This window comes from Nomascus leucogenys, chromosome 7b (assembly GCF_006542625.1).
Source record: "Nomascus leucogenys isolate Asia chromosome 7b, Asia_NLE_v1, whole genome shotgun sequence".
NCBI lineage: Eukaryota > Metazoa > Chordata > Mammalia > Primates > Hylobatidae > Nomascus > Nomascus leucogenys.
In genome coordinates this window covers 56,982,414-57,002,846 of record NC_044387.1, presented here as the reverse complement: position 1 = coordinate 57,002,846, position 20,433 = coordinate 56,982,414, and the positions used below count along the sequence as shown (strand labels likewise).

Genomic DNA, 20,433 nt, shown 5'->3' with positions numbered 1-20,433 from the left:
CCTGGTCATAGCCGGGTTACGGGTGCTGACTACAGTACGACCAGGGAGTGCCCCAGCCCCACATAGGAAGGAGCGTCTATGGGCGTCGGGCAATGGGGAAGATGTGAGTGGCTCCTGCCTGCCTCTCGGACCCTGGTCTAGGGTGGCCGGAGGGGGACAGTGAGTGCCCTGTACCATCAGCTCCTGCACGGCGCTACCCAGCCCCTCAGCTGGCAGTCAGCCTGCATCACAGTTTCTGCCTAAAGTCTCTCCCCAGCCACAGCTGCCCTGCCTATTCCCCACCAGCTGCCAGCCAGAGCACCACCTCGGGGTGCCTGGCGGGGACCCAGCACTTGCTCGTCACGAGCTCTGGGCAGGCTCCCTGATGATGAGAAGCCGGCAGGCGTGCTGAGCCTGGGATCCGCCGGGCTGGGCTCCTTCGCTGCATGCCAGGTCCTCACACATTGGGGAATGAATGTTCCGGAACCCTGGGCGGGGTAGGGATGATGGCACTGGCCTCTCAGGGCTTCAGTATATCACTCCCTACAACGACTTCCCAGGCTGGGCGGTGGAGGTCAGCTCTGGAGTGCAAGACACACGTACACCAGGATGCCTTGGTGGAAGGGAGTCAGGAATCCCACATTAGACAAAGGAAGACAAATACTTCTTAAAACAAAGACTCAGGTCAGATAACTAGAACACCATGAGAGAAATCTCTACAGGGTCGTAGTTCAAGGCAATTGCACATAAGAGGGGCTGGGCTCTTTACTCAGCTGGGGAAAGTTCTGGAGCTCCCACGAAATCCCCAGCCAGCTCCCTATGGATGGCTCTCTTGGTATCTGGTCCATCCCGCGGTCCCGGGAGCAGGAGAAGTGGCAGGTCCTGGGGTGGCTGGGTCACCTGCTAGAGCTCTTCAAAGAAGGCCACTCGGGACTTGGCACTCTGCAAGGTGAGCTGTAAGAAAGCAGAGAAGTTGAGAGGGCATGAGACCTCCGCTCTATCACACAGGGTCCTGTCCTGCCACTTGGACTCACCTCAAAGGTGGTTGGGAGCGAAAGGGAAGGCTGTTCAAATAGATGCTCAAGAAGTTGGCTGTCAGTCCCAAATAGGCGGCCAGATTTGCCCAGTAATTCAAATTAGGAGGTGACAAATGAGGATGTGTAAGGGGAAGGCTGGTGGGCAGAGGCACGCCAGCAGGAAAAAGCCATCAGCATTGCCTCTTGACAGAGGACCGGAGATCCCTATTTTAATAGATTCTCACATTCCCATCTACCAAGGTCCCTGAGCCACTTCTGTGGTGTGCTGTCTGTGGCGGCGCCAGCTGAGGCTGCTCATCCTCTCCAGGCTTGGCAGGGCAAGCATCTTGGTCCTCATGCCCTGGCAACATGGCTGGAGTAAGGTGACGAGGCCTTAGGCAAGGCAGGCCTGTAGCAGATGAGGAAGAGTTTACTCCTTCTACTCCTGGTTTCCCAGGTGGTCCCGAAGCAAACTTGCTCATGACGTGGCAGCTGAGAAGGTGTTTCTCTCCATGAGCTGGAGGCAACAGCTTTCTCGGTGTGGCTGGTGCAGGCAGGGAGGGCTGGTGCACACAGGCGGCACTCTGCCCAGCAAATGTAAAGGACAGTCAGGGAGATGTGGAAGGGGATGGGGTGGATCAGGGACCGAGCTCTTGGCATGGTGAAGTTTGCAACCTCCTAAGCCCCTGACTCTGGGCCACTTCCCACCATCTCCCTGGACAGAAGCATCTGGAGCCAGCACTCTCCCTATTCCCTGCTCTCTGCTGACTCCTGAAATCAATGCCTTGGATGTGACTGTGTTCCATTTCCAGCTCCGGGACTTCCCACAGGAGTGCGGGGGTGGAGGGGAGGGAGTCCGTACCATTCATCTTCATATCCCTCAAATATCTGGCTTAGTGCTATGTGCCGATCAGGAGCTCAATGTTTGTTAAGCGACCAGGACGTGCGCTATGATGATAACTAAACTGAGGTGCGCGGGAGAGGCAAGAGCTCCACACAGGGCTGAGAAGGTCCGAGAGCTCACTCTCTGCCATCAGCAGCTCACTGTGGACACCCTTGACCTCTCTCAGCCTCTTTCCTCTGGAGGTTGCCATGGGGCAGGCAAGATGGTCTGGCCCATTCTCTCGACCCCTCGAATCTGCATGTGAAGAGTCCTCAGTACTATCGGCAGCTCCATAAAGGGCAGGGGAGGGAGACTCCAAACCGACCACTTCACCATCAGAAGACAGACAGCATTACTGTGCTCAGAATGAGACAGCTTGAGAGCGACTCTTTAAATCCTGCCAAATCTTTTGGCCTTGAAGTTCCCGACTAACAAGCGGAATGTGGGGAGGCAGCTCAGCTGCTTTCTTCAGCGGAACCAATTTCAGAGCCCTTTGGAAAGCCCGGTTCTGATGGGAATGGAGAGCGCTTTTTTGCCTAAATGGAACTCCCTCTAGAAGGCAGCGGCGTCAGGATGGGCTTCTCTCTAAATGTAATCAGAGGAGAAGGGCCAGGAGTTATGTGCCCTGTGATGATGGGAACCAGAATGGTCACTGGGGAAGAAAGGAGGAAGAGATTTAGCTGCCAGATAACTACTGGGGCAAAAATGGGAGAGGGTTTAAATGAAAGCATGTGAGCCCAGTGTCTCCGCTCAGGTTTCTGAAAAGAACAGCCACTTTGAGCCAGACACAGGCACGGTCAGCTGCCTGGTGCAAGGCCCAGCTGGGCCACTGACCAGCTGTGTGAACCTGGGCAGGTCACTTGCTCCCCTCTGGCCTCAGTTCCTCACCATGAAGTGAGCATGATGGCAGCCCCTTCCTCGTGGGGTGACAGGCAGAGGAATTGGGAACTGCGTGTGATGTGCTCAGCACTGCGCCTGGCGCATGGTGGGAACTCGGCAGCTGTTATTGCTAATAGCAGCATCACGTTTCTCCCCTCCCCAGCCCTGGCTCCTCTCCTTCCAGCGGGGAGCAGAGTGCTCGTTAGGAAGGGGTGCAGGCAACAGCAAGGTCACGTATGGCACTGGCCTCCATGCCTACCAGGCGGGCCAAGTGATGCCCCCATGAAGCCAGGCCACTTCCCCAGGCAGGGAGCCCAGGCTGTGGGGGCCTTGAGAGGCTCCTGCCCATTTGTGCAATGTTGGCTCCAAGAATTCCTGGATCCTCCACTCGAGGAGCATGCTGGCTGTCCCCTCGAGGTGCTAGGGGAGGGTTTTGGCAGTGCCAGCAGCACCAGATTCCAGTGACTCGAGCATGTGCTTATTAGGATGCAGAGTGCTCTGGGGTGGGCAGGCTGCTTCCCGAACCCCACCCCAGCTGCACTGCAGCGCCTCAGCCCCACCTCTTATCTTGCAAGAGCAGGAGCTTCGCCTTAGCCACAAGTAAAGGTAGAGAAGGAAATCAGTCTGCCCACACAGAAGTAGGAAGGCACCACAGCCACTGGGCAGGAGAGACAGCCACAGTCTTCCAGAAGGCACTGAGGCAGTCAGAGGGAAAGGCAGACCCACCAGCTGGAGGCAGCCACGACCTGGCTGCACTGGTCAGCAAGGGCTGCTGCCCCAGGGCCCTGGGAGCCTTCAGCCACCGCTGCTTGCCCCTTAGACAGACCCGGCTGCTGCCACCCCACCCTTACCCTCACTGTGCAATTCCTATGGGTTCCAATCCCCACAGGAGGCCCGGAGTCAGAATTTACTGCACAATGCTCCTCCCTGCTGCTGGAGTGGCCCTCCCAGCCACCCCCATGGCTCTGCTTCCACCTTGGGGGTATCCTTTATCTCAGACACCACAATGCCCTCCTCCCAGCAGGTGAGGAAGGCAGGCAGTGAGACGAGGAGAGCCCTTGGGCTTCTTTCCTGCAGGTAGAAGCTCAGGGGAGCCATTTGCCCTCGGGCAGTTTTTCTACAGACAGCTTGGGAAGCCACCTCGCAGGGCATACGAACAGCTCTGCCACCTGCGCACCCTGCCTGAGCACTGTCTCGCCCCTCCAGTGGGCAGGCTCCTCACCTGTGGATCTTTCACCATCTGCTGCTTCTAGAAAGCTCACTGGCTGTCACATTTACAGTACACTCATAGGCAGGAAGTATTCATAAAGGAAAAGGCAAAAGCTCAGAAGAAATGGCAAAAAGCTAGCCCTTGATAAAATAAACTCTGCCTCCGAGTCTTCTTTTTAAACACATGAAAACCAGCTAACAAGTTTCCTGGTTCCCCTGCGATGCTCTCATACCCTAAGGTGTGCAGGCCCACCAGTGTCAGGTACATCTTCCTGCTCAGCGACCAGCCTGGGTCTCTCTACACTGCCCAGCAACACCCGCTTGCTAGAGCCAGAAGAGGCCTCCCAAGAAGGCCTTCACCTTATCCTATGTTGCACTGTGAGTTGAGCACTGAAGCCACTCTGGTGAGTCCCATCCCCACCCTGAATTCCAAACAAAAATGTCCATGCTCCCTTTGGCAATCCAGCAACAGCCCTCCCCTTGCCCAACCTTGCCTGCCTGGGGAGTGGTGTCCCCCCAGGAGGGTGGGGAATTCCTCGCATGCACAATGAGTATCTTGAAGGTTATCCAGGAAGAAGACATCTCCAAATTTCAGCAGGTAATGAAGCAGAAGCACCTCAGGGTGTACAATCAGGGTCTCAAGGACAGTGGCTGCACCAGTCTGGGACCTGCCAAGTCTGGTCAACTGCCTTTGAATCCTTCTGAAGACAAGTGGGCCAAGCTCTGGTGAACGTGACCAGTGACGTCTGCCACGCACTGTCCTTCAAAACTTTCACTGAATCTAGACAAGGTCCAACCATGGGAGTCCCACAGCCGGGCCCAGCTCCTTGGGCAGGCTATAAACCCAAGGGCCCTGCTCAGAGTCTCCAGCCCAAAGTGCTCCTGCCAGTTCCCTGAAGATGCCTACAAGAACATGAAGCCTCCGCACCAGGCATGGGCTGACCCGCTGCTCTCCTCCAGCTGTCTCTTCACATCTGATTAGAATCAGCCATGTGAATAACACAGGAGGAATTAAGTTCTCTCTCGACTGAACCGACTGCTCAAGTCTGTCACTAATCCAATTCCATTCTGAGACGAACTTCCTTTTCTTTCTCTGGGGCAGATCTATGAGGCTTTATTGCTATCTGACTGTTCATCTTCACATCCCCCCTCTGATCCACTTGTTGGGGCCTGGCTTTTACTTCCTGCCCAACGTCGAGACTCAGCCCCGGCAGAGTCCCTTTTCCCCTGCCCACTTGTCCATAAAACTGCCAGCTGTTTGTGACAGCCAGCAGGCTGTGAGAGGGCAGGGGAGAACTTAGGAGAGTTCCATTCTGGCAGAGCTGGGCCTCCTTACGCTCCCCAAATTGTGTGGTGTGACAAAAACAGACACATCCACCCAATCTAAACAAGTTCAGATTCAGGAGACACATCTGTCTACTTAAAAAGACAGAGGAGGCTGGCTAAAAGAACCTGGTACCCAGCCGGCACTCTCTAACCCAGGCATGCAATCTGCATCTTCAACTGTTCCTCCTCACTGCTACCTGAGGATTTTGGGTGGCCCATTAAGGTACTTCTGAGAAATGGCCCCAGGGTCTGAAGAAAGCAAGCCTGGAAGGCACCTGTGACATTCTCCTGCTGCCCTGCCAGCAGCGGAAGGCTTCCAGCTACAGTCTCCACCAGCATCGTTCCTGACAGTGCCCCCTGCTGGAAAACCACAGCACGAGGCACACGGCCAACTCTCCTTCCAGCTCTCCTCTAAAAGCCCTTTTGGGGGATCGTTTCCTAAAGTGATGGGAGGGTAACTAAATGTATTCCAGCACAGAGCCTGCAGCAGCAAGGCTGCTTGATTAAGAATGAATTACACTTTCATCAGCACAGAGAGAAAATTGATTCACAAGGCTGCATTGTGATCATCTTGTTCCTAAAGCAAGGGAAGGCTGGGGGAGACACAGAGCCACTTCGGCTATCAGTGGTGAGAGAAAGGAAGCTGTACAATTAAGCTGGGGAACAAAACTAATCAGAGCACCAGGATTCCTTCAACTCGTCTCTGGGGGCCTTGCCTCAATCCACTCATCCCAAGGGAGGACAAAGGCAGAAGGGGACCATCTCATTCATTTTAAACAATAAGACTCACAGCGCTGAACCCATTTTAGATACTAACCTAATAACTCCGGGCGCTGGGTCTCTGCTTGTCCCATAAAAATGTAGTGGAATTGAAATGTGAGCCCTAAAATCATGTTACACTTCCTCTCCACTACTACATATTGAAAACGAAGGAGCGGGGGAGGGTGTAGACACAAAAGGACGTGCAGATCCTCTGGCACCGGATCCACAGGGAGAAAGCAGACTCGGAGCAGAAAGGTGATAGCCGAATCCAGTAGCGGCAAATTCCAAAAGAATCTTTGGTTTGGGGTGTGGGAAACTTTCCCCCTTCCTAATGAGCAAAGAGGAAGGGCCAGTGAAGGGGGATGGCTGTACTAAGTGGCCAGATCAAGCTTTTCTTTTCTTTCTTTTTTTTTTTTTTTTTTTGAGACGGAGTCTCACTCCGTTGCCAGGCTGGACTGCAGTGGCATGATCTCGGCTCACTGCAGACTCTGCCTCCTGGGTTCAAGCGATTCTCCTGCCTCAGCCTCCTGAGTAGCTGGGACTACAGGCGCACGCCACCACGCCCAGCTAACTTTTGTATTTTTTTTTCTTTTTTTTGAGACAGAGTCTCGCTCTGTCGCCCAGGCTGGAGTGCAGTGGCACGATCTCGGCTCACTGCAAGCTCCACCTTCCGGGTTCACGCCATTCTCCTGCCTCAGCCTCTCCGAGTAGCTGGGACTACAGGTGCCCGCCACCGCGCCCGGCTAATTTTTTGTATTTTTAGTAGAGACGGGGTTTCACCGTGGTCTCGATCTCCTGACCTCGTGATCCGCCCGCCTCGGCCTCCCAAAGTACTGGGATTACAGGCATAAGCCACCGTGTCCGGCCCAGATCAAGCTTTTCTGCAGTCTGGCTAGGGACAGCTTGCACCCAAATGCCATCTGGCGATGTGCACAGTGGGAGCGCTATCCACACACTTATCCTACACAGACGTGGAATGAAAGGGCAAGTCCACCCCAATGAACAAATCCAATTTGGTATTAGCGACTTTATCTGCTCTCAAGAGAAATCTGCCACTGAATACCAGAGGGGCCCTTTTTGTGTATTAATCCCTGAGGGACCCAAAGCAGCAAAAGCTGCCTGAAAACCTGTCTACCTGCTTTGCAGGCTGCCCTGTGGCACCGGCCGGCGGGGCCCTCCGCTGCTCCTCTGTTCCTTCCCCTGACAAATGGCCTAATGGGCCTGATTCACCTCACTGGGCAGGTGGCGGCTATCTACTGAGTGGTCTGAGCAAGAGCCTTAGGAAAAAGGTCCAGATAGACTGATGTCATTTTAAAATTGCCAACATCAAAAGAGAAATCATGGCAAGGATCATGAGAGCAGAACCTCCAGCTCGCAGAATGAGTTTGCATCCGGCTCTTCCCTCCCACTGTTGCAGCAACAAATCCGGTGCCGAGGAGAGCTGCACTGAAACACATCTTCAGTGCCGAGGGGCCAAATGGGGTGTTTTACTGCCTCAAATAAGGCCTGGTAATATCCTCAGACACTTCCAAATGGTCGTAAAATACCTAGGCAGGCCAGGCAGGTTCGTAGGCTCTTCAACAGCTCCCAAAGAACAACTGCTTGACCGGGTAAAGTGTCTTAACCAAAAACAGGATTGGCTTGTTGACTTTTAGAAAAGAGGCTGATACATTCTTCTATCTAGAGCTACCAGAAACAAGCAAGAAAACTAAGCTCTCAACAGTTACGAGACACCAGGAACTCAGTGTGTGAGAGTGGTAGGAGTGGCCTTCAGGGATGAGCCCAAGGTGTCCCATCCGGGAGGAGCACTAAGAGCAGCCTGCAGTTCTTAATGCCTTCCCTGGGCTTCCACAGAGCCAGGAAGCGGAGAGGAAGAGTTCAGATCACCTCTGCAATTTCTTCCCAGTGTGCTATGCCCACACCTGGTGCTGCTACTGCTCCCTGTTAATCCTTGCTCCCCACCCGACTCCTTTTTCTTTCCTTCCCCCTCTCACCCCTGCCTTGCTCCAGCAGGGAAGGTTCGGGGCTGGGGAGCCAGTATGCTACCTTTTATGTCAAGCCAAGATGCTCTACTATACAACGCCCAGTTCCTAAAGCAAGCAGAGCCATTCAGCCCACTGGGGTCATAAGGCGGGTTGGCTATATTAACTACCTATTAAACTTAAGTAGTTTAGCAGCCATCTTCAGGGCTGGCAATGCAGACCAGAGGTTGCCAGGGAGGCTCTGGCCGCTTGTTTTAATTGTGGGAGACGCCTTTCCCGCGTATGCAATCTCTCTCTGTGATTTGTCACTTCCCCGGGTGTTTTTTTAACTGTTCTACTTCACTTCACCAGCTCTGCAACTCCAAGGGGAGCCCGCACAAATTGAAGATGACATTGGACTTTTATGTCTTCCTGATCCAAGAGAAGCTGCTGGCGCTTGAGATAAATGTCAAGGCTCCTCTTCTTCCTGTCCCTCCATCAGTGGAAATCACAGTTGGACCTTGACGGTTCAAACCATTTACTAATGAAATAAGCTTTCTAAGCTCCACCACCCCCATGATTTCTCATCCATCAATTTCCGTGGAAATCCTGTGCTCCTTGGGAGACCACGGGCACAAAAGTGATGACTTTGTTTGCTGGCACTCAGACCAGCTCAGGATCGGGAGACTGAAACCCCTCTCTTGAGAAGCGATGAAAGAAAGACCTTGAATGTATATATTCCAGGACTGCATTTTACCTTCAAGGTGTGGTAGTACAGTTACGCCACACCAAGCCACCACTCCCATCATTGGCACTGTGGCTCTGAAGGCACGAAAGCCAGGCTCAAGGCACCCTGTGTCCCCCAACCCCAGCCTGACTGCCAGACTCAGTCCCCTCACTCGGAAGGCTCAGATGCCAGGACACGTGTCGCTCCCGCTGAGAATGAAACAATTCCAGGTTCCCCAGGGCGGCTTTTGATTGCTAGCACTGCTCTGACTCAGATGCAAATGCCAAACTAGTTGTACTGATCATCAATTGGGAAAAATGGAAATACAGGAAGTTAAGATTAGCAAGAGGAGAAAAATATATCCTTGCAAATCTAAGTGAAATATTACAAGGAACCAGTGAAGTTGATTATGGCTATATATTTATTCATTTATTTATGAGACAATCTTTCTCTTGTTGCCCAGGATGGAGTGCAATGGCACGATCTTGGCTCACCGCAACCCCCACCTCCCAGGTTCAAGCAATTCTCCTGCCTCAGCCTCCCAAGTAGCTGGGTTTACAGGCATGGGCCACCACACCCGGCAAATTTTGTATTTTTGGTAGAGACGGGGTTTCTCTGTGTTGGTCAGGCTGGTCTCGAACTCCTGACCTCAGGTGATTCACCTGCCTCGGCCTCCCAACGTGCTGGGATTACAGGCATGAGCCACTGTGCCTAGGCAATTACGGCTTTTTAAAAGTTTTTACTTCTAGCCACGTAGCAATTAATACAATGAATGAATATGCCCAGCACAAGCTGTGTACCTAGATGTGGCGGTGTGGCCCACATGCCATCCTTTGCCCTTTGCTGCAGGATCACAAGCAGATTTTCCCTTTTCAGAGTTTTCACCCCTTACTGAGCTCTGACTGTGCACTGAGTGTTTCACGCACATTCTCTCATTTATTCCTCACAACAGTCCTGGGGGCAAAGACTATTTTTATTCACCTTTTGGAGGTGAGGACATTGTGCCTCAAGAGAGAGTAAGAATTCATCCTTTTTTACGGCTGCATATATACATATGTAACAAACCTGCACGTTGTGCACATGTACCCTAGAACTTAAAGTATAATAAAAAAAAAAAAAGAGAGAGAGAGCGAGTAAGAATTATAGAGAAAGGAAGTGGCAGAGAAGTAGGAACCTCGGTTAATCAAACTGGATGGCCGCTCAGCATTCCTGAGGGAATGCGGTAACCCCTAGTAACCTAAGGGCAAACTCCTTGAATCAGCTTCAACGTTACACAGCCCCCATGGGTACTGCTGAAACCACACAGCAGACTCTGAGACCTCTCAGTGAGGCAGAAGAGTACTGAAAACGAGGACAAATACAATGGCCGGGCAAGATGGCTCATGTCTGTAATTCCAGCATTTTGGGAGGCTGTAGCGGGAACATCACTTGAGCTCAGGAGTTCGAGACCAGCCTGGACAACATGGCGAAACCCATCTTTACAAAAATAAAAATAAAAAAATCAGTCAAGCATGGTGGCAAATGCCTGTAGTCCCAGCTACTTGGGAGGCTGAGGTGGGAGGATTGCTTGAGCCCAGGAGGTCGAGGCTGTCACCAACGTGGTTGACAGAGTGAGATCCTGTCTCAAACCAATAAAAAAACCAAAAAAAACCTTATTAAAAACAAAACAGTCCAGGCACGGTGGCTCACTTTTATAATCCCAGCACTCTGGGAGGCTGAGGCGGGCAGATTGGTTGAGCTTAGGAGTTCGAGACCAGCCTGGGCAACATGGCGAAACCCCATCTCTACAAAAAATACAAAAATTAGTTGAGTGTGGTGGCTAGTACCCCTAGTCTTAGCTACTTGGGAGGCTGAGGCGGGAGGATCACTTGAGCCTGTGAGGTGGAGGTTGCAGTGAGCCGAGAACGTACCAGCCTGGGTGACAGAGTGAGACCATGTCTCAAAACAAAACAAAACTAACATCAACGCAGGCTGGCTTGATCCCAGATTAGCGAGCTTTTGGACACTGGAAACTGTTCCATTCACTATCAGCTTTTGCATCTCATCCCCAGGCATTCTAGATGGAGTTCTGCCCTTGACATCTAGGTATCCCCACATCCAAGCCTAAAGCAGTACTTCTCTTCAGCTAGGCTTGTGCCAGCCAGACTGCAGCATGCACCACCCCAGAGCCACCCTAGTGCAGGCATGTGGCTGTTCATCAGTCCCGGTCACTGACCACAGGCACTGCCAAAGTCTAGAAAATGGAACATGCACTGAACTTCATGTGCAGCAAAATTTAATAGTGCAGCATTATTTAATCTAGTGATGCTGAGAGAATGCCTGTCCTAATAAACATCAAGTCTCTGCTTTTATTAACCCTTGATTAACCCGAGTGTTTGATTAATTGCCTGGTAGCCTGCTTTAAAAACAAGTTCACATCAAGACATTAAAATGGATGAATAAATAAATGCATCCATGTATGTCCCAGGAGCAGTGCACATTTAACTAAAAATGAAACTTCTTTTGTCTGCAGTAAAAGCTCAGCGAGAAATGACAGTCAAAATCAGGACCCTGAAGAATTTCAGCATTCTGCATCATTATAGAAAGAAGAAAGAGGAAATCACATTCGGGTTGAGCAGCACCTTCCCATGGAGGGAACACCTGGCAGCACTGGCTGAAACGCAGCAGGGTTTTCTGCTTGCCCCCGTGGTTACAAAAAGTTCAGTAAACCAAGGTGGGTCCACCTGGCTGCTCTGGGTGCCATCAGCTGGCCTGCCCATGACAATGCTGGCCATAACTGCCCTGCTGAGAGCACGGACTGTTCTGTATCAGGGTATCAATGCCAACATGGGTATGAAAGCTGAAGAAACAGGAGCCCGATAAATGAAAGTGTCACATACAAAACAGGGTTCATGTCATGGATTCTTGGAACCACTGACAGCTCAAGTGTACCTTTTAATAAGATCTGTCAGGGACTTTAACAGCTGACCTCTCTTGATGGGATAATGACCACAAGTAGGATCTATCTTATGCCAGATCTCTTTTTGGTAGAAAGGTTCCAATGAGCTTATTCTACTCTATGAGCAGAAACTGCGGGGAAGACCCCAAAGGACACATCCTATGCTGCTGTTGGGTGGTGTGGGGCTTGTTGGCATGAGTACTACTGGGGATTAGGTGAGAAGTAGAGGCAGGATGTCATTTTATTATTGGGCAAAATACATTCTCTCCACTGCCTAGGCATGCTGGAAGAATAATTAATTGTTGCAGGAGAAAAGCAGCAAACATTCAGTTAATTCACTCAGCAACCAGTGACCACTCCTCTCCGGGGTGCCATGACTGTACTGTTCCAATGTGAGTTCACTCTGACCACATCTCTGCTCAGCCTGTGGAGAGGAAGCTGAAGCAGAAGCGGCTGAGCACAGATGAACAGACAGTCCACTCCCCGTGGACTCACATATCAGACCCTGTGCTCTGGGTTTGTTTTATTTGAAAAGAAAAGGGGTGTGTACAGAGAGGGAAAGCTCTAAAGGAAAATGAGCCAGCACAAGCAACCCCTTCGCCCCACGACCAGAAGCTGCCAGGTGTGACCATGGGTCTTGAGAGGCTGTCACCGCATAAAACGTCTTGATCTCGAGTTAAAGACACCAGTCTCAAAAATGCCCAGATTGACCCCATTTCCATGCTAGGAGTATGCCACCAAGACAAAGGACTTTTAGACACACCTGACTGGACAAGAAGCCATAACCTTTCCCAGCCCAACAACGACACGAGATGGGAAGAATGGCCGGTCCTACAGCCCCATGACATGCTCTTCGGAACAAGGGCAGTCTTCTGGGGCCCTGGAGGCTGGTCTGGCTCCACAGGGTGGGTGCCTGCTTTTAGACTCAAAGCATGCTGCGGCCAGTACCCAGGCACCACCTGCCCTCGTAAGGGCTCAGTGTGGCCCGAGGACAGAGACAGGCAAGCTCATGCACGGGTTAGTATCACAGAGGGCAATACCATCACCACATAGAAAGTACCTGGGAACAACCTACTTTGAGGGCTCAAATGCAGATAGGTCTTCTGCCTTGGGCTTGAGGCTAAACCAGCAAAATAAAATGAAGAAAAACAAAAACATACCCTGTGATATCAACAATGCCATAAGTGCCATCTGCAAAATGCTTGGATAGGCCTGAGTGATTTTGTTTGTTTTAATGGCTTGGAACAGGGTCTCTCCAGCTTTCACACTGCAGGTTTCTGTGGCTGAGGGCCCTGCTTATTGCAGCAGCGGTGGAAATGGTGAGACTGCTCCTGGAACCCAGACGACAAGGCTGGGGGTAAGGGGTGAGATGGGGTGTCTGAGGCAGTTCATTTAAGGGCTGACTGGCTCACTGGCTCAGCCATCGTTTTACCTCTTTCCTTAATGGCTGAGGCCTCCCTTGAACTCCCTTTACTGTTTAATAATTTTGTTTTGGAAGGGAAGCCCAGTAAATTACAGAAGCCAGAGGAAAGAAGAATGTGGAATGTGGAAATGCCTTTCCTTCTAGGTTGCACTATTAAAAGGAATTCTCTACCCGGTGCCAGTTGTGACTGGAGTCGAGAGGTAGAAGTCAGGGCTGCCTACTGTACCCAACAACGAAGGCAGGTAGAAACAGATCCCCTGGAGTTTTCAGATACAGCTTAACCACTAAAAACAGAGACAGTCCGTAAAACTGGAAGCCTATTTTAAAGACTGAGGTAAAGAGTAAAAAATTAACTGTTATCAGTATCACCTAAACTCAATGGACAGTCTTATCTTAATAACACCTATTTTATAGGTGTTAACCTGGTCCTGGGCTATCAGTTAAGAGCAGAGCATTATTTGGCAAGAGAGGACCCTTCCGCTTGGCCCAAATGAGAGAGGTATGCTCTTGGGCTGATAATTAGTATGGAATTTAGCTTCTGAATCTCGACAATGCTGAAAGCTCAAAATACCAATAGAGAAAGATATGAAACCATTTGCAACATAATAAAGTCTTCTCTTTTAAAACAAAGAGGTTCTCTCCTAGATACTTCCTTTTAAGTATGAAAAAAGTTAAAAATTCAGTTTGGTTTTATAGTCCTTGTCACTTAAAGACACCACAAGACTAGAGGGAAAGTCCATTCTCAATAGCCTCCATTTCATTCTGCTTTCTCATAAAGTAAGGCAGCTCCCTGGGTATAACACCCCTTGGCTTAAAAGGGCATTATGCTTTACTGCTAAATGATGGATCAAAATCCACCCTGTAACAGGGGTTCATTACATCAGAGCTTTTAACACAAGCTCAACTTCCAGCCAGCCAATGGGTTCATAGTCATTGGCAGATTAAATTCCCTTTCTGGCATAAGTTAAAAAATTTCCTCAACTAAGTACATACAAAAGATGCCAATAGTCTAGTGACTTGGCTACTGAGGAAACCAGATGCCAACCTCACATTTCATTAATGATGGTCCTGATCAGCAAAATACAAGAAAGAGACCCTGGGTACCTTTTTAATGGTACTGTGCTTGCTGCTGCCACCCCTGTCGGAGTTCTCATTGTGCAGAATATCCAGAGCCGTCTCCCTCTCTTTCAGTTTCAAGGCCTCGATTTCTGTCTTGAGTTCATTGAGCTGCTCCTGCAGATGCTTGCTCTTTTCCATGTATTCCACTCTGTCGGCAAGAGGGTATCGTGCATCAGGGCTTGGGCAGACAGTGAGACACAGCTCAGGTGCTCTGTGGCCCACAAGCTGCTTGGCGCGCAATCTAGGGTTTGAGGCCTGGGGTTCACGTCTCTACTTGGCCACTCACAGGCTGTGGGAGCTTGGGCTGGTCAATTAAGTGCTATGAATGTTTCCTCATCATTAAAATTGGGATAATGATCACAGGGCCGTGGTCAGGATTAAATAAAATAAAGTGTAGGAGGCCAGGCACGGCGGCTCCGCCTGTAATCCCAGTACTTTGGGAGGCTGAGGCAGGAGGATTGCTTGAGCCCAGGAGTTGGAGACCAGCTTGGGAAACATAGCAAGACCCTGTCTCTATTTAAAAAAAAAAAAAAGGAAAGAAAAGGAAAGAAAAAGAAAGAGTAGAAAAGCCCTTGGTAAATTCTCATAGGGGAGCTCTACAAATACCAGCTGTCATGGACAGCTTTTCGTTCTGTACAAAAAAAAAAACCATACATGAAACAAGCTTCCTGGGAACCCAGAACAATCTCCTTGTCTCAACCCTTCTTGGAGCAATAATTCAAGTAAACTCTTTTTTTTTTTTTTTTGATAGGATCTTGCTATGCTGCCCAGGCTGGCTTTGAACCCCTGGTCTCAAAGGGTTGGGATTATAGGCATAAGCCACAGCGTCCAGCTTCACGTGATCTCTTTTGATAGGCTACCTCCACACTCCCACTTGTTCTGAGACTTCATCTAAAGATGACAGAAGCTCACTCAGAAGCTCACCCAACGCAAGGAAGAAAAGATCCCCACCCTCACCTGAGAACAGATACACTGAGTGACAGCATCTATGATGGTGAAAATCTGGAAACCACCCACAAAGTGTCCAACTACAAAGCATGGCCAGAAAAAACATGCAATACAAATACCAAAAACACTCCATAGGGATTGCCGTGGTTAGTACAGAGACTGCCAATACGTGCAAGGTTAAGAAGTGCTATGGTCTGAATGTTCGTGTCTTCAAAATTCATATGTCGAAACCTAATTGCCGGCTGGGTGCAGTGGCTCACGCCTGTAATCCCAGCACTTCGGGAGGCCAAGGTGGGCGGATCATGAGTCAGGAGTTCGAGACCAGCCTGACCAACATAGTGAAACCCCATCTCTACTAAAAATACAAAAGTTAGCTGGGCGTGACAGCGTGCGCCTGTAATCCCAGCTACTCAGGAGGCTGAGGCAGGAGAATCGCTTGAACCCAGGAGGCAGAGGTTACAGTGAGCCGAGATCGCACCACTGCACTCCAGCCTGGGCAACGGAGCAAGACTCTGTCTCAAAAAAAAAAAAAAAAAAAAAAAAAAAAAGTGTCAGGAGGTGGGGCCCTTGGGCAGTCATGAGGGTAGAGCCTCATGAATGGGATTAGTGCCCTTATAAAAGAGACTCCAGAGAGACCCCTCATCCCTTCCACTGGGTGAGCATGCAGCAAAAAGGGGCTGACTATGAACCAGGAAGAATGCCCTCACTAGACTCCACCTCTGCCCGTGCCTTGATCTTGGCCTTCCCAGCCTCCTGAACTGTGAGAAATCAATTTCTTTCCTTTTTTTTTTTTTTTTTTTTTTTTTTTGAGACAGGGTGTCTCTCTGTTGCCTGGGCTGGAGTGCAGTGGTGCAATCTGGGCTCATTGCAACCTCTGCCTCACAGGCTCAAGCAATCCTCCCATCTCAGCCTCCCCAGTAGCTGGGACCACAGGCATGTGCTACCACACCCAGCTAATTTTTGTATTTTTAGTAGAAATGGGGTTTCGCCATGTTGCCTAGGCTGGTCTTGAACTCCTGGCTCAAGAGATCTGCCCCCCGTGGACTCCCAAAGTGCTGGAATTACAGGCATGAGCCACTGTACATGGCCAAGAAATAAATTTCTGTTGTTTATAAGCTACCCAGCCTCTGGTATTTTGTTACAGTAGCCAAAACAAACTAAGATAGTAACAAAATACAAACTATAAAATAGCAGACACAGAACAGCTTCACCCTGATCCCGGATCCCAACCACATAAATATATATGTCTGGATAATGGGGAAAGGAACATGGACAGCAGATATGACAGCTAGAGGCTCTGGTTCATTGGCTACTTAGCTATACCCTCAGTGTGAGAGCCCAAAGAAAAACAGCCTGGGTTGCGGTTGCCCATACTGGACTCCATGGAGTCACTTTCCCCAAAGGGTTTTCCTGAGGATACCACCTATGGTAAAAGCACATGAGCTGCAGAGTCAGATGGGTGAGGGGTTTCAACCCCTCTGCATCAGCTGTGTGATGCTGGTGGAGTTCACTAAACTCTCTAAATCTGAGTTCTCACTTATAAAATGGGAACATGAAAACCTACCTTTGATGTCAGTTTGATGTTTGTAAGTTAGCAGGAATTAAATGAGACAAAAGTCAAAACCCCTGACACACAGGCACTCAATGCATGGTAGCTACTGTGGTTGTCCTCCAGCAAGCAGCAGCAGTTAACCAACTTACCGCTAGCTCTGGGAACTAGGGGCCCTTGCTTAGATTTCCTCTGCAGTGGGGATCCTTTCCTTTCCATCTCTGATCCACTTCTGCCCACCATAAAGGGAAGACGGAGGGCAGCTCAGCAATTGCTGCCATGATCAGGCCATGCTGGGGCCCTGCCCAGCGCCACCCACTGCAGCAAAGTGGCCCCACCAGCTGTCAGCTTTCCTTAGCCTCAAGCCTGAGTCTCTTCTCTCACCTTTGTTTGTTCCAGACATGGGAACCATCACAGATCCCAGTTGCTGGAGAATGCAACTAGGAGGTGACTACGGTCCAGTAGTATAACAGCAGTTAAACTGACTCGGAGATGCTAACAACCCAGTCCTACATTTTAGGTGAGGTTCAGAGCCACCAAAAACTCCAGGTCACCAGTCAAGTGTTATTTTTATCCTGGATAAAAATTTTTATTTTTATTCATTCAGAATGAATGCTGATCTGTTGTCCCTTAATTTCTGATTAAGGAAATTTCTTCCTCCAGGGGGTAAGAGCAGAGCAAACCTTTGCAGGAGTAATGACAGGCTGCTGCAGCGACCTCTCACCTCTGCCCCAGCTTCCCAAGGCCCCAGTCACTCACTCTAGTTCACGGCTGCCCACAGCAGGGCACAGGGGGCTACATACTTTTCTTTCTCTATCTCCATGGAAAGCCGCTTCATGTCAGTATCCTTGAAGTCGAAAGACAGGCTGTCACCAATGAGGTTGAAGCTTGGTATGTCAGGAGACAATGGTGCTGGAATTGGGTTCATGGGCTGTTAATGAGAAATTTCGGATTAGGAGCTTGGGTCATACAAGCACAGAGGGACACTACTGTGTTGACAAACGATCCTCCAGCAGCCACAGAGGCAATGGGCACAACTCGGGTCCCACCTCCCAATGCCACCACAAGCCCCCATCCCTCCACTTCACTCACTCCACATTTGCCACTGCCAGGTAAACAATACCAAAGACTACAAATCCAGGAAAATCATCCCTCATCCCTCAAATCTCTAACCATTCTTCATGCTCAGCTGAATCAAACACAAACTCCCACTCGCTTTTTCATTTAGGAAACTCCCAGGCCCTGTGCGAGGAGCTGGAGATGCAGAAAACAAGACAGCATCCTTGGCTTTGAGCAGCTGAAAGTCTTGTTCAGGAAATAGTTGTGTTCACAGACCATCACTGTTAAAAAAGGTAAACACTGTAGCTAGGGAGCGAACAGAGGCTAGAAGAGATGCTGCTTTTGCTGGGATCCAAGACAGTGCCAGGAGAAGGTTTGCCAGGTGGGAGATATGGCAATGGGTGGGGCAGTGCCCAGCAAGGGTGCCAGGAGTCTGCCATGCAGTGTGGAGAGGTGGGGTGGGAGATGGGCACCATCACACACCACAAAGGGCTCCACCTGCCCACTGAGGGGCTCGAGCTTGGACAATGCAACCAGAGTAGGGCCTAAAGCAGGAGTGGTGTAGGTTTTTTTTTTTTGGACTTTCATCCCAGCACAAAGGGTCATCTAAAGAGGGCCCCAATCTAGCTTCCCGGCTTCTCCTACTATTTGCCCTACTAAGTCACAGACAGTATTGTTTATTATCCCCTGGACTACTGCCTTCCCATCTCTGTACCCCTGGCTATCCCATTTCTCCTCCCTATGTTCCATCCCTCTTTCAAGACCCTTCTCAAACACCACGATCTCTCACCAAAGCCTTTCTAGCCCCCCCAGCCGGCCGGCAACCGTTTTCTTTGCTGTCCCTTAACGCTGTGTTTACAGTTCTCTAATGGTTCTTCTGTGATTCCACCCTGTAAAAGATTTCTTTTTGGCTGTATCTTCTTTCTACTATTTGCAAGTTTCTTGCAAACAATCTGCCTCTTTTTCATCCTTGGATCCCGTACTGAGTCTAGGACAGTGTCTGGGAAAGAGCAGAGGCTTGGAACATTCATTTGAGACATTCTCAAGGCCTGAGGCAGACCGTCTGCAAGGGTGCTGAGAGAAGGCTCCTGGGGTGCCAGGGATGTCCTGTTTTCTGATCTGGGTGCTGGGTACATGGGTATGTTCAGTTTGTGAAAATTCTTCAAGCTGTACAGTTGTAATTTGGGCACTTCTCTATGTGTATGTTATACTTCATAAAAATTCCCAGCAAAAACGCATACTAGTTGCTGCACCAATAGTGAGAGCATGAACTGGTACAACTTCTTTGGAGAGTATCAGAATTGAAATTTGACCCCACAGTTCTATTATAAGAATTGATTCTACCAATATATCCACGTGTGTGTGTCAAGATTTGTGTCCAGGGATGTTCAGTGCCATTTTGTTCAAAATTGCAAAAGAAAACAGACCAAATACTCATCCATGAGGGACTGGTTAAATAAATTACAATCCATCCCTACAACAAAACATGATTAAAAAGCTGATATGGATGATCTTCTCCAGGATTGACTGCTAAGAGGAAAGAGCAGTTACAGCAGTGTATAAGCTTTGCTCCAGTGTATATTTTAAAAACAACACATATAGGCTGGGCACAGTGGCTCATGCCTATAATCCCAGCACTTTGGGAAGCTGAGGCAGGCAGATCACTTGAGCTCAGGAGTTTGAGACCAGCTGGGGCAACATGGCAAAACCCTGTCCCTACAAAATACAAAAAAAAAAATTAGCTGGGTGTGGTGGCACATGTCTGTGGTCCCAGCTACTCAGGAGACTGGGGCGGGAAGATCACTTGAGCCTACGAGGCGAAGGTTGCATTGAGCCGAGATTCTGCCACCGCATTCCAGCCTGGGTGACAGAGTAAATAAAACTCTCTGTCTCTCTCAAAAAAAAAAATGATAAATAAAATAAAAAATAAAAACAAAACATACATCTCAGGTGTTCAGCCCAGTTGAGTGCTCAGATGACTCCAGTCCCAGCTACCATCTGACTGTGACCACCAGAGAGATCCCCAGCAAGGATCTCTGTCTGGCCCAATCAACCCAACAAGCCACCAGAGGTACTAATAAAGAGTTGTTTCGGCCACACAGCTGGCTTGGGTGGGTTGTTACCAAGTAACAGAGAACCAGGATATATGGCAACAGCAAACTGCTTACATTTTCCCCACCTCAAACCCTGGGCAGCTTGTGCCTCTGGTGCCCTGTGTGCATCTGGGTCATGTATGTGCCTGTGCCATGTGCATGAATGTAAGTATGGGTGCGTGTGTGTGTCCGTGCTGTGTGTGTGGACGTGCCATGTGCATGAATGTATGTATGGGTATGTGCGTGTGTCTGTGCCATGCAGATGACTGTGCCGTGTGTGAGTCTGGGCCATGTGTGCATCTGTACCCTCACCCTGAATACCCTATGTTCTCTTCTCCACCTGGCTACTTCCTGCTCCCCCTTCAAGCATCAGTGTAGACACCATACTGAGCCTCTCCTGCTCCTCCAGGGTGGGCTGTGTCCTCCTCCTCTAGGCACCTGTGCACCCTGAGAACACCTGTCAGGATAGACTTCCAACTGCATGGCACTATGTGGACACTGAATAAATATGCAAAAAAAAAAAAAAAAAAATGCCAAACTGAATGCACAGAAGAAAGGAAGG

General features: G+C 49.9%; 1 protein-coding gene across 3 annotated transcripts in view; it reads right to left on the bottom strand.

The window, feature by feature from the left end:
- Positions 1-621: 621 nt before the first annotated feature.
- Positions 622-20,433, bottom strand: part of NF2 (neurofibromin 2) — a 91,187-nt gene continuing 71,375 nt past the window's right edge. The window contains exons 14-17 of one of the 3 annotated variants that reach the window (XM_012507938.2): positions 17,523-17,650; positions 14,208-14,370; positions 12,741-12,800; positions 622-933 (exon numbers count right to left, since the gene is read on the bottom strand). In XM_012507938.2, the coding sequence (XP_012363392.1) occupies positions 12,765-12,800; positions 14,208-14,370; positions 17,523-17,650 (327 nt within the window). In that variant the 3' untranslated portion in view covers positions 622-933; positions 12,741-12,764. The remainder of the gene's footprint in view (positions 934-12,740; positions 12,801-14,207; positions 14,371-17,522; positions 17,651-20,433) is intronic. The other 2 variants (XM_030816067.1, XM_003258051.4) reach the window with 2 other exon arrangements.